The sequence below is a fragment of the Podarcis liolepis genome, assembly GCF_965112155.1.
Source record: "Podarcis liolepis genome assembly, chromosome: 1".
Classification (NCBI taxonomy): Eukaryota; Metazoa; Chordata; class Lepidosauria; order Squamata; family Lacertidae; genus Podarcis; species Podarcis liolepis.
In genome coordinates, this window is record NC_139554.1 from 39107751 (window position 1) to 39121667 (window position 13917).

General features: G+C 40.7%; 1 protein-coding gene across 6 annotated transcripts in view; it reads right to left on the bottom strand.

Annotated features, from left to right (window-relative positions):
• The window catches only part of DPH6 (diphthamine biosynthesis 6), a 233211-nt gene that overhangs the window by 155720 nt on the left and 63574 nt on the right, over positions 1–13917 (bottom strand). For all 6 annotated transcript variants that reach the window (XR_014527169.1, XM_083507550.1, XM_083507552.1 and 3 more), the window contains exon 6: positions 3316–3377. Coding sequence is in view for 5 of the 6 variants with exons in the window: in XM_083507550.1 (XP_083363676.1) it covers positions 3316–3377 (62 nt within the window). In the remaining variant the exon portion in view is untranslated. The remainder of the gene's footprint in view (positions 1–3315; positions 3378–13917) is intronic.

A 13917-nucleotide genomic window follows, 5' to 3' on the forward strand; every position in this document is an offset into this window, starting at 1 on the left:
AGAAAATCAAAGGTAATACCCCCGCCCAAAAAAGAGCACATTAAATAATCCAGATTTGTGATTACGAAGGCATAAACACCACCTTCTAGTTCTTGATCAGGAAAGTGTGCATTTTCCCCTGAACATGTGGTCCAAAATTGGAGTTGACACCCCATTTTACAGCACAACATGTGCAGGCTCCTCTCAGGCCTTTGTATGTTGAGCACGATGGTCTGAAGGGGACTACTACATGCATTTGAATGAACACTTACAAGCCTCTGTGCAATGAGAAGTTCAAATGCTAGTGGAAGCCCATTTCAGGCCTTTGTGTCCAAGGTGTAAAAATCTGAGAAGCCCACAAATGGAGGGTCAGGAATTGCATGTATGCTGCTGCCCCTTTACATACCTTTAGCCCTTGCATATCCAGGCAAACACCCAAAGAAGGCTCTTGTGTGCTTTAAATGTATTTTTACCCACTCAGATTCTCTGGGATTAAGCTGGCAAAAAAATATCTAAGTAACTGAATATGGATTTTTACACTTCACTTCACTTTCTTTATTAAAATGGAGAACGGGCTTCAGGACAACAGCAGCATGCCTAAAAGCTGGGAATTGACAAAACAGCAAATATAATTGGCCCATTTCCTTCTGATCTCTCCAGCTTCCAATCCCCATCGACCTCTCTCCCCGCCCCTCCATCTCAATCTCTCTCTCATACACAACCACCCCTGACAGCATTCAAAGGAAATATTTTTAGAACCATAGCCTCAACTTTCTCTGCAGCTGGTGTTTATGCTACAGTTTCACTAAGTTATAAAGTGAGCTAAATATCTAGTAAAATATTTATGTACAGTGACATTTATAGCAGAATACAAACCCCCTACCAACAAGAAAAGAGTATTTACTGAGCAACCTTCCTCCACACAACCCTATGAAGCGACTTCAGCATTGCCAAGGAAACCAAATCTAGGAGAAAATGCTGGTTATTGTTTGTCATTGTTCAGCCATGATAAAACCTATGAAAAGCAACGTAACTGGGGTATGTATGCTGGGAATAAAGTCACAGAATCATAGAATTATAGGAAAGGAGCCTGAGGTTTATGTAGTCCAACCCCCTGTAATGCAGGAATCCACTACCTTCAGTTGGTACCAGAATATACAACTTTAAAAGCTCACCCAGATCTCAGCTTACCATTTCATATAGACAAACAACATTTTCTGAGGTGCTGTAACACAGCCACTTGTACCACAAGGCAATAAAACTGCACAGCTAATTTATTTCATAATCACTAAAGAAGAGGTTGAGGTTATTAACATAGAACATGCTGACTTTTACCACAGGAAAGTTCAAACTGCGGCTGTAGCTTATTAAGGCTGCTGACAATTGATAGGAGACCCTTATTCTCCCCACAGAGCTACTACAATTATGGGACTGGTAAAACTGGTAAATCCATGTCCTCAGGGTACTCTGTGAACTGTAGCTCTGAGAGGGGCATAGGAGTCTCCCAACCGCTCTCAGCACCCTTAGAAAACTACAGCTCCCAGGATTCTTTGAGGGAAACCATGATTGTTTAAAGTGGCATGATGCTGCTTGAAATATATAGTGCAGATAGGGCCAGAGCTGTGGATGTGAACTACATGTAATCTGTAAGTCTGTATTGGACCTGAATTTCACTCAGACATGTAGCCTGTCTTCCCCACTATGGAACTGCCATTGGGACCTGCAAAGGCTTTCAGTGGAGGCCCTGGGCAGGTGCTCCAGACTCTTGCACTTTCATGAGGGGAAAAGTACATCTCCAGCCTCCCAGAAAGAAACTTATGAGGCAAAATGTGCATGTACTTTCTAAGTTATTTCTGAGAGATGAAAGTGGGTGTGGTGTGGCCAACTTGCATTTCTTTCCTGGTGCTGAAGAATGCTTAGGCAGCAATAGTATCAGTGTGTGTGTGTACAGTCAATACTGCATGATCTCCACCATTGGGACCAGAAGGATGGGGTTGATTTCCCATGGTGAGCGTAACGTCGTCTCTCGCTCTCTCTAAATTTGTGTTATGCCTCCCTGCAGCAGCAGCTATTTTGGAACTGAAACCCCCAGCACTCTTTCAAAATTTGAAATGTGCCCGCTGCTTCAAAAATGTTGTCGACCTCCCCATTCTTCTCCACAATAATTTCAACGTTTCCCCTTAGTATTGGGAGCTGCTTCCTTGATTAGAATTCCCAACAAGAAGATAATAATAAAATAATAATTTATTATTTATATCCCGCCCATCTGGCTGAGTTTCCCCAGCCACTCTGGGTGGCTCCCAATCAAGCATTAAAAACAATACAGCATTTAACATTAAAAACTTCCCGAAACAGGGCTGCCTTCAGATTAATATCCTTTGTGGAAATCCACACTGCAATGCTTGAAATAAATTAAAGAATTGTCCAGAAGCACCTTAGAGACCAACTAAGTTTGTTCTGGGTATAAGCTTTCATGTGCATACACACTTCTTCAGATATTCTTCAGATATGGTATCTGAAGAAGTGTGCATGCACACAAAAGCTTATACCCAGAGCAAAATTACTTGGTCACTAAGATGATACTGGACAATTTGTATTTATTTATTGTTTATTTCAACTGCGTCAGACCAACACAGCTACCTACCTGAATCTGCAAGGCTTGAAGATGATGAGCAACAACTACTCTGCATACTCCACATGTCATACATTAAAGCAGTGTTTTCTCCACTCCCAAATAACATGGGGCTTACATCGATGTAGCGAAAAAAGAGCATACATAAAAATATAATGCCCTCAGAAGCTCGGATGAAGTGGTCCAGAAGAAGGTATTGTTTGTGAGATCTCCTAAGTTGTGGAAGTCCTGCATTATATAGCTTCCAGCAAATGCTAAAACACACATCTTTATCCTGGCTTTTGACACGAGAGGCTTATATTTTTGGGACCCAGCTTATGTCTATAATTTTAACTTGTTTAAACTGTTTTTAATGTTGTGTTTTAATACTAATATTGTATTTTGTTTTAACCTGCCCTGAGACCTTAGGGTGAATGATGGGTAATAAATTGTAGTAGTAGTAGTAGTAGTAGTAGTAGTAATAATAATAATAATTTTCTAGACAACTTTTCTAAAAAGTAAAGCAGTCATCAATTTGAACACTATTACATGTATCCTATTTAAGAGAACTTATTTTTTTCAGTATGGCAAATGTTGGTCTAATGTTTTGTTTCTGAAAGTGCGTGCTTTAAGAAGTGTTGTTCAGTTTCCTCCACATGTATTTTTTTTTATTTTTTATTTTGTGAGGCACAGAATGTTTCAAGTATATTTTAGATAATACTTACTTCCAAAAGATAAGGTTCCATTTCATCCAATGTTTTTCCTAGATGTTTATCTGGATCTAAACCTGCCAAGAGATGTTAAAATATATTTTAGAGAACAAAGTACTGCTCGGGCGTCAGAGATTACTTTTTCTTTTTTTAAGAAACCTTCTCCTTTGGCAAACAGTTCCTGTATATCAAAAATAATGTTGAGGCAAACATAGATGTTCTTAGCCACAACTCACTCCCTTATTCCCTTTGAACTGTTTTCCATCCTTGGGGAAAAATAAGTTCATTTCCTTTGCCCTGCACAACAACTGGAAAACACATTGTTTTACTGAGTGCTTTCCATTCAGAGAAATTTCAGCACATAAAAAGGAAAAACGGGGTGTACCCATTATGATAATGAAAATAGTCCAGGAGATTTGATAACCCCTAAACTGCATTCAAGATGTTAGTCTACAGGACTCTTCCATGTTCTGTTATGGTAAGTATCAGAATTTGTAGACCTTTTAAAAATATGAAGCTGGCCTAAGCCTGCTATGGTCTGCTATAACTAAAGTTCAATAGGGGTTCCTTCGAAACTCTCAGTTTTCTGGAACTAGGTATGGAGGAGCAATCCGTTTTAGAGAGAGTTATACATAGAACGTAGCAGTTCTGACCTGATCAAACTTTGCTCACAATGGACTACTTCTTACACAGGGTTCCCTCTTATGTTTGAGCTGCACATACATTATTTATTAAAAGGCCATCTAATTATATGCAAAAGCACACCTAAAGAAATATGTATATTATACATAAAATAGATAGAAAAGGATCAAATTCATGCTGTACTTTGTTTCTGCAGCATAAGTTCATAAGCAATTTCTATAGTTATATGCATTGTTGTATATACCTGTTCATTAGCTGGTTACTTTAGGAAACCTGCATACGTATGAGTGTAATATGCATATAATACAATATATTAATGCATAAAATACGCATGTAACCTGCAGTAATGGCTCACTTTTTAAGCAGAAGGGGAAAAGGACATCTCACTTCTCATCAAGATTAAGGATCAAGAAGAGAATTGGGAAGGGGAATCCATGCTCAACACAGTTTTCAGAAAATTCCACCCTTTCCTGAGACTTTTCTTAGGATGGGAAAAAAATGTGATGCTAATTGCATGGAAAAACTGCAATTATACATTACTATGTAAAGAGTAGCAGCAGGGAAGCCTGTGCAGCCTCAGGACCAAGGGGATGAAGAGTTTAATTGTCTTTCTCCCCACCCCCCATGACAAACATAGTATTTCCGAACCAGCTATTTGGTTTACAAGGGGTGCCAAGACGGGCTACCCATGAAAAGCAAATAGCAATTTTACATAACAAAAAAACCCATGCATGTTAACTGCATTATATAAATGGAGAAGAGCAACACCATACTCGCTGCCCCAGCCTCTTTGTCACATCCACGTATTCATTCCCTGTGCCTTCTACATGGTGAAAAGGGTAGTTCTGAGAACCTGATCTATAGGTGGAGCTTCCTCACGGCAGGACTCTTATTTACATAGGAAGCTTCCATGCTTATGTCAGGATTTTTATTTTATTTATTTTATTTTTTAAAAAAATGCTTCTAAAACACTCTCTTCATCACATAATAGTGGGGCCAAGCACTAGAGCCAATGAAGAAGTAGCAAGCAAGACTCTGTGTCCCCTCCTCTGCCCATCCACATGATTGGAACAGGTGCCACATTTTGGGGTCACGTCTGGTGTCGTTGTTCCATTAGAACGAACAGATTTAGGGTAAGGATGGAGGAAAATTCCACTATTCAAGGGTAAACCCTGGTGCTGATGAAATGAGAGACTTAGCCCTGCTTCAGATATAAGCGGAAGGTTATAATTGACATCACATCTAGTTTTACCTTTAGCTGAAGAAAAACTATAAAGAAAAAAAGCAACAACTCCAACAGCTCTTTTAGTGAACCCTTGGAGTTTTCCATTTATATGACTGCAATGGATATGAATTAAAGCATGCAAAAAATATGCAAAAGAACCGCAAAAGAACTGCCTTGCTAGATCAAAGCAATGGTTCATCCATCTAGTCCAGCATTTCACCATCTTATGGCAATCAGATGGGTGCCCTGTGGAAGGTACGAAATGTTTTTGTTCCCCCCCCCCTTCAAAACCAAGCTGGGGTTTAAGATAAGCAGGAGAGGTGCCAGCAGACATCCAAATGAGGCACTTTGAGTTGCTTGCAGGTTCTACCTCATTTGAAAGTGCTGGCTCCTGCCATCTTAAAACTTACCTGATGCAGACATGGATAGTTTGACTAACAACAACTGTTCTTCTCTTCCTTCTCTGCCTTGATGTTCTAATATTTACCAGATGAAGAGTCCTAGTTATTTTATGATATTTTGGTAGGTCTAATAAAGCTGCTACCTTTACTCTTTGATAATTTTGTTTCTCTTTCCTATACTTGCTTCCTACCCCCAGTAAGGTTAATTTGGAATTGTTGCTGTTGTTAATTCTGCTCTCATGGAGACTGTGCTGTTTTATCTGCAGAATGTGCTGCAAAATACTCATTATCCATTATTGGATAATCATTGTGTCCATTAAAGGATAATTTCTAAAACGTAAGTTTTAGTTTTGTTGATTCTATCCAGTTATTGAAACATCAGAGTTCATAATATAAATGATGACAAATGTCAGAATATCACATAATTTGTAATTATTGACGTTTTCCCTCCTAATAATGATGTTGCAATCAGGATTTTACTACTTACGTTCTGTAAATAAAGCAAAGGAAGAACTACATAAAAGTCCATAATAGAATAAGAATTTATCAATCAATAACACTGCGCTTTCCCCTCTGTGGGATCAGCTGGGGTGGGGAGGAGAGAGGAGGCAACCTGGAAGGGTGGATAAACCCACAACAAGGCCCAGGCCTTAGAAAGCTCCATGCAGAATTAGGAAATTAATTAGGAGGAAGAATCATAATTGCAGAGCTGACATCTATTTTACTTGACTTGCATGTATCAACGGGAAGCAATTATGATTCAATTAAAATATTCAGTTTTATTACTTTAGTGACTGACCTTGAAGTTAATGCCCATTTTATTTAATTGCATCATCTATGAATAAATGTTAACCCTAGCATGTTATGCCCCATTATTTTTAGTGCATTTTTCAACTCCCCAACTGAATTATATCAGTCAATTTATTATCCACTGTCAAGAAAGCAAGCGAAGCTTTATTTCTTGGAGAGAATTCCAGCACAGATAGGAGAAGCATCATGAGAGGCTTGAAAAAGCTGCTTAAGAATGCCAAGCAAAAGGAACTGTATCCACAACCTTGATGGCCTAGAGCTTCACTGTAAAGTCAGTATGTGAAGGTACTAGTTGCATAATGAGTCTAAAAAGCCATTTCTACTCTGCCTAATTTTTAATTAATGGGAACTGTATACTTCTCTTCTAACAACATCATTGTTTAAGAGTATCTTCCCAACCGCCATGCCAAAAGACAACTTTTGTAACTTTCTAGGACCTGAAGAAAATTCAAAACATTTTTAGAGGCAGACATTTAGGTAAGAGAAAAATTTGAAAAAACAGAATGCACACAAGTCACGTGCATAACACTTTAATGAAACTTAAATCCATGGGGCCAGAGTCAGCTAACGGGTCCCACAAGTGGAAGCCCATGCAAGGACTTCCACTGGCGCAACAGGACTTTCCCCCCTCCTCTGCTCCCAAAATAGCACAAGGTTGGTGGTGAGGGGAGATTATGCCATCAGGCAAATACAGAAATGCTTGCGCTGATGGCCTCTTTTCCACTCAAATAAAACACACAGAGAGATACGCCTCAGAAGGGAGCATTGCCTTTCAGCAGTCCTGTTGGAGATGGAATAATCCGCCTAATATCTTAAAAAGTGTGGGCAAGGACTACTGGCATAGGACATTTTTCTCCAATCCCATCAGAAGAGAACTGATTGGGTATCAACTGGGTATTTGACAACTATGGCCATTCCTGGACCGGGAAAGCCTTGCCACACTAGGTCATGTCTTGGTTACTTCAAGACTGAAGCGCGCTCTATGTGGGGCTTCCCTCACGTCTGATGCGGAAGCTGCAGTTAGTGCAGAATGTTGAAGCACAATTGCTGACAGGAGTATGGCCTTGTCAGCATATAACACCCATGCTCAGAGATCTGCACTGGTTGCCAATTTGCTACCCAGCCAACTTCAAGGTGTTACTATTGGTAAAGAAAGCCCTTAACAGCCTGTGACCCATTTACCTACGAGATCGCCTTATGCCATGTGTCCATTAAGCCATTTCTATCAGTGGAATTGACACTGCTACAGGTGCCACATAATACCCGTTCCACATTTAAAAGAACTCAATTGTGCTTGAATGGCAGTGCCTGAATTTTGGAACTCTGTGCCGACTGAGATCAACCTTCACTGTACTTTTTTCAGTACCTGCTAAAAACATTCAGAAGCTACAGAATTCAGGTAATTTTAATCTGTTTTAGTATTTGAACCTTTGTATGGTTTAAAGTACAGTTGCGATTTTTTCATGATTTTATTGTATTATCTTTTTGTTGACCACTTTGAGGGTTTTGGTGTGTTTTTTTTTACAATTAAGCAGTGTATAAGTTTTATTAAATGAATGAATAAAAACATCATCTTGATCTGACAATGAAGCTTCGGAGACCATCAATGGCAATAGCTATTAATTTGTTCTCTGAATGGCCCTGTCAAATCAGCAAATGAAAAATGAAAACCAGGTCACCTGGTTGTCGTAAAGAAACCCCTACTAGAAGCAGGGACCTCTGATGTTGACTTCCGTATATTGTTATTTCTTTGTTTATTTCTCAAGCTTTAATAAAAATAGCTTTTAAAAAAGAGAAGGGACCAAATGTTTCACAACTCAAGTCACCTGTGCAGCACTCGTAAATTCAAACAATTATAAAATTGTTGTATCACCATAAGATGTCGAGATGATCTGCAATTGCAACAGAATTCTGTCATGTTATACACTATCTAGCTGGAACAGTTTTGAGAAAATGTTGTTGCCCGTTTGATATCTTTGTCTTAGGTAGCAGTTGCAGAGATCTGACCAAAACCTAGATGTAACCTAGCTGGAGCAAGCAAACTTGGTGCAGGTCAGGTATCCTGACTCTATTAAGAAACAGCACAAAAAGGCACATAATGAAGATGGCAGCTCTGAAATGGCTTTGAATAGGAATCTCCTGTAGATAGAGAAGAACCATGTTCATTTGGCAACTATAGAGGGCACAAATCAGTTGCGGTAGGAGTAGATTCAGGTCTCGTGTAGGTGGAGGGGGGAAAAAGCAGAAAGACTGCAGAGGTCCTTTAAAATGTGTCTAGTGATGGGTTGTGAAAACACCATGGAGAATTCTGTGGGTGGATGATAAGCTGATATGACAGAAAGGGACTCTGACAGAAGGCATCAAAAAGTCGTGATGTTTCAGACTGCAGAGAATATCCTTGCAGGATACAAAAGGAAAGAAGCCACTTGAAGTCACTCAAGCTGAAAATACTTGCCATTTAAGAGAATAAGACCATTTAATGATGACTACCTAGATTTTAGAAGGACAAGTATTTACATCAAAGCTGAGTGGGATGGTTGCCCTTCAACACTGTTATTAAATGCAAAGGAGAAAGGATGGATGCTGCATTTGGCTCTTTCTCAGGAAAAAAGAATCTCTGACGGAAGAAGGAACGTATGATCATACTGCAGGGGAAGGGCTATGTGTGTAAATGTCCTTACAAGGAACAGATAAATTAGGAAATGGCCTACACCGTACTGAAGACTCCATGCATTCTGCAAGTCTGCTGAATGACCCCATAGGGAATTAATCATGGTGGACAGCAATCGACTCCAAATTTGCAGATCTGAATGCATGTGTACCATTGTGAAGTGAGAATCGTAGCGAGGACAAGTTTAGACACAATCCCTATTCCCACATAGAAAGGGACTGTGGGGCAGTAATACTGGTGCCACCCTCACGGCCACAAAGCTTTTCTGTCCTTCCCCTGCAGATGCCCACATCCAGATCGTGCAACTCTAATCTACCAGACTTCCAGCTCCCACAGAGGTCTATGCACATAGGGGAAATGTCTCCCACAGACCTGCAGATATGGATGTTGGGGCAGGGCCAACAGTTGAGTGAGGGCTGAGGGTAGCAGTGTGGCCCTTTCCACATGTAGAGGCCCCTCCTGTATACTCAGTTAGAGCTAAAGTGTGGAGGTGGAGGCATTGGAAATTAAATCACACGCTTCGTTTCATTTCCAAAAGGTGAAAACCTACACAGAACAGAATTCACTAATGCAAAAAGGGGAGGGGTGAGAAAAGGGAGGAAACAGGTCAATTACACTATGGATGTTTGTTTAGAGAAAATATAGCTAACACTTGTAAACATCTACATATACTTTTGGAAATCTAAATATAAGCAAAGCCCATCAGAAAACATAAGACAGATAATTGATTCCAGTTTTATTCAGCCAATGTTATTTTGCTCCTCTGAAACACCATACTGCAACAAAACTTCACAAACTCATACATACCTTGAATGGCTTTAGGACAGAGCCACATTATTAAATACTGTTAGCTTGATCTTCCTCAAGGCACAGAGTAAAAAGAAAGTTGTCTGATTCTTGGAAGACTGAGCCCTTCACTTCCTCATTACTGCTTTCAAGGCACAGACCATGGCGCACTGATCAACAAGGCTTGAGTTAATGTTCTTTATGAAGTTAACTTATGAAGTAAAGTTAGAGTGCAAGCTCATCTGTTTATCACAGATCTCCCTCTCCTGAATTTCTACAAAAATAGGTTTTGCTAGAGCAAATGGCAAAGCAGAAGGGTACAATATGGTTAGCCACAGGAAGCATATATAGACTCCCAAGTTCTTTCAACATATGCATATGTAACAGAAGCAAAGGCTTCGTATAGGAAGGAAAGTGGTAAAAAGCAAATTACTACCATGTCTTTCTCATGTCATCCCATCTGTTTTCATGCCACCAAAAAGACTACACAAGTGAATAAGGAGAGTCCAGAGTTATCCTACAAGAATTTTGGGGCACATGCCCTCTTTATAAAAGTTTCTTATGATCTGTGTACAAGGCAAGCAAAGTTACAGATTGATGCTGCAATCCCATGCAACCCTTCCTAGAAGCAAGTCCTACTGAATGCAATGAAGTTACTTCTGTGTAAACATGCCTATGATTGTGCTGTATTATTTTATGCCAGTATTTTTTATACGTGGTAGAACTGTTGTCTTTATAATATGACATCTCTTCTGAAGACAGCAAAGTCCCCGAATACAGTGTTGTATCCAGATAAATCATTATGAAAGCAGAATGACTTCCTCTCTTGAACAGAAAGGTACACTGGACTCAACTGAAGGCTGTCTCTCCTGTACCCTACAAAGTTACTTGCCCTTCTAAGACCTAAAGCCTAATCGCTCGCACCATGTGTTAACTATTTCTTTGGTCTTCAGTCTGGATTCTGTCCTGATCTACTTTTTAGCTTCGCAAAACTGTAAAATGAGGCTACTTCTGGGAAGACCAACTGTTAAAACTGTGAAGCAACTTTGAGCACTTCCTTTGAGCACTAGGCGATGCTAATCTCACCTGGGTCCAGGATAGCCAGCACGGACGATCTTTCCCTCCCTCTCATCACCCTGTGCATCTCCCAAACTACCTCAGGGATTCCCACAACACTCCAGAGAAGATTTGGGGATGGCACACTGGGGCACACAGGAGAGAAGAGAGAAAGAGGACCACTCAGTAACCACAGAAACTGGTTTTGTGGGAGTAAAAACAGAAAACTAGGTTGGAGGGTGAATGCAATGGAGTATCCTGGAGAAAGGAATGGAGGACTAATGTGGACACTGCAACAGACTGCACCAGAACTTCTTTGTTCCTTTGTGAATGCCTCTTTTCCTTCTCTTCCCTAGGTGGGGTGTGTGTGTGTGTGTGTGTGTGTGTGTGTGTAGAGCGGGGAAGGACACCCCACTAGATTATATTTATCTTATTCTGCTATAAACAGCCACACAGGAGAAAAAGTAGAGGAAAAGGTGAAAGTCAGCCTCAAAAGTACAATTTCCCCCCAAACACATCTGCCAAAGATCTTTCTTATTACTGTTAATACTGTGAACTGCGGTACTAAATGAATTGAAGTGACAACAGTATTGAGGAAATACGTCTGGAACAAAAAAGGTCAAGCACATTTACATTCCACTGTGCGAGAACAGACTGTGAAAGCTCTGCCTACCAGTGTAATTACTGTAGTATGTGCTGGTTAAGCAGCAAACAAGGGATTTAAAGGGGAGGGCAGGTAGAGAAAGGGAGAAAAAGTAACATGATATCCTTTCCAGGCATCTAGATATTTTAACAAGAGAATATAATAATAGCTAGGAGTTAAAAGCCATCAGATACGCATGCAAGGCAAATCATTTAAACTAATTTTATAGAAGATAGGAGCCTTTCTGCGTATAAAGGCCACGTATTAAAATGCCTCCTCTTATTTCCAAGAAAGTTAACTATTAGGAAGGATAAAGGGAGAAATATATATTATGGTCACCAGCTTCATATATGCCATTGAAAAAGCTGTGATAAAGCATTTCCCATTAGTGAAAAAAAAGAAGGGGGAAAGAGTGAAATGAAATGTTTTAGATGCCAACAGATGGTATTTCAGCTTTAATGTGCAATGACTACTTCAGGACCAAGCAATGCAAAAGCATGCTTAATTTGCTAAAAAGAAAACAGTCATCTCTCATGGTTAATTAAATGTAAGAGATACACTTGGATTATATCGGGGAAGGGATATTTATGGAGGAGAGAATTATCGGTGTGGATTCCCCCCCCCTTGTGCAATTTGTCTTCTTCCACGTTTTATGTACCTTCAGCACGAGCAAGTATATAATAAGGGAATACAACAGTTTCTTGTGGCTGCATAATAGTAGGGGTGCTAACAGTGGGCCAGGTCTGAGATGAAAAGTGGATGAGGGTCATCCTCCCCCCCCCCCTTTTATCTTTGCCACCTCTTTGCTCTGTATCAGTCTCTCTCTGTCTCTCTCTGTCTCTCTCTTCCTCTCTGCCCAGCCAGGACGGATGGCTCTTTGCCAGAGGTCAGAACTCATTGTCTGCAGAGGGCTTATGAAATTAGGACAATGGCAGCATGACGATGCTGAAGACCACAGGTTTACCTTCTCCACCATGAAGCGCTGGAAGTTAATACCAGTGATGAGCTCCAGTTCAGGCTGATGTGTCATGCATTCTTAGAATATACTGAGCACCCAACAGACCCTAGGTAAGGCGTAGCACAATAAAGGATTAAGGTATAGATGTAATCCATTTAGAAAGCAGTTATCCAGCATCGTTCCACCAAAGTGCAATGTTAAAACAGTTATCGAAATCTATTCTTCGCAGCAGTGACACTGAACTACCATGGTGCTATTACAGAAGCTAGTGCTAAAGGTGTCCATATGATAAAACTGCCCTTTTAAAAACTACCTTTTTTCACCTATAAAGTGAGCATGGCTTTATTTTATATATATATGCACTTTAGACAGAAAGACCCATAATAGTTCACATTCTTACAACTATGTGAGCCAATTCCAAAAGATGTAACAAGTAGGGCTGGAGATGAATCTGCTTAAACAATATGCTTCAGCAATTACCTACTAGTGTTAGGAGGCCACTGTGGTATATTTACATTTGCATTACTGGCTATCAGGATTGTCCGGGCTTGAAGCAAGAAACTTCTACTCCAAAACCAGTACCCTTTTCTTTGCTGCCAGCTTGAGAATGCCTCTGTTCTATTTCTAGGGCACATGATAATCCTAAATCCCAATAGGTTGACTGGATCTTGCTGATATGTACAGGCAGAGGCAGGTTCCAGGGCACAGATTTCACATTTGGCCTGAGCAGCAAGCTACTGATGTGGGCCTCTGTCTGTCTCGAGAGACAATGGAGGAGCGCACCTTTGGGGGTGAAGTCAAATCGCTGGAGAGTTACAACCACCCAATATGGGAGAGACATATTTTGTTGCAGGTGGGGCAGATGAAGGCATCTGGTTGTGCTGCTCCATATGCACCAGAGCGTTTCTTCTCTCTGTGCTCCTCCCAGTGATCATTCCTCCTATGGACACATGATCTGACTGCCTGTCTCCAGGCACTGCGGTTGTCTGCAAGGGATTTCCACAGGGCAGGGTTGAAGTTGCCAGCCTTCATTTCACATTTGCAGCCATCTTTGTAACACGGAGTTGGTCTGCAAACAGGCCCGGCGCCTGAAGCCAGCTCCCCATAAAGCACGTCCTTGGAGGTCCTGCCATCTTCCATTCTGGGGTCAAGACCAAGCCAGCGTAGACGTTGCTGAGACAGAAGTCCAAACGTCCTGGGAATATGGGCTTGGAAGAACACATATTGGTTTGAAACTCCGTCCTGCCTTGTGATGCCCACAATCTCCCTGACACAGTAGATATGAAAGGCATTGAGGTCTTGCTCCTGGCAGGTTTAAGTTGCCTACTGCTCACTTCAGACAACTCTTAAATTATAAATCCTGCGTTCTCCGCTTGGTTAGCTGTACCTTGTTGCTGCCTCCTGCTCCACCTGATTTCTCTTCTT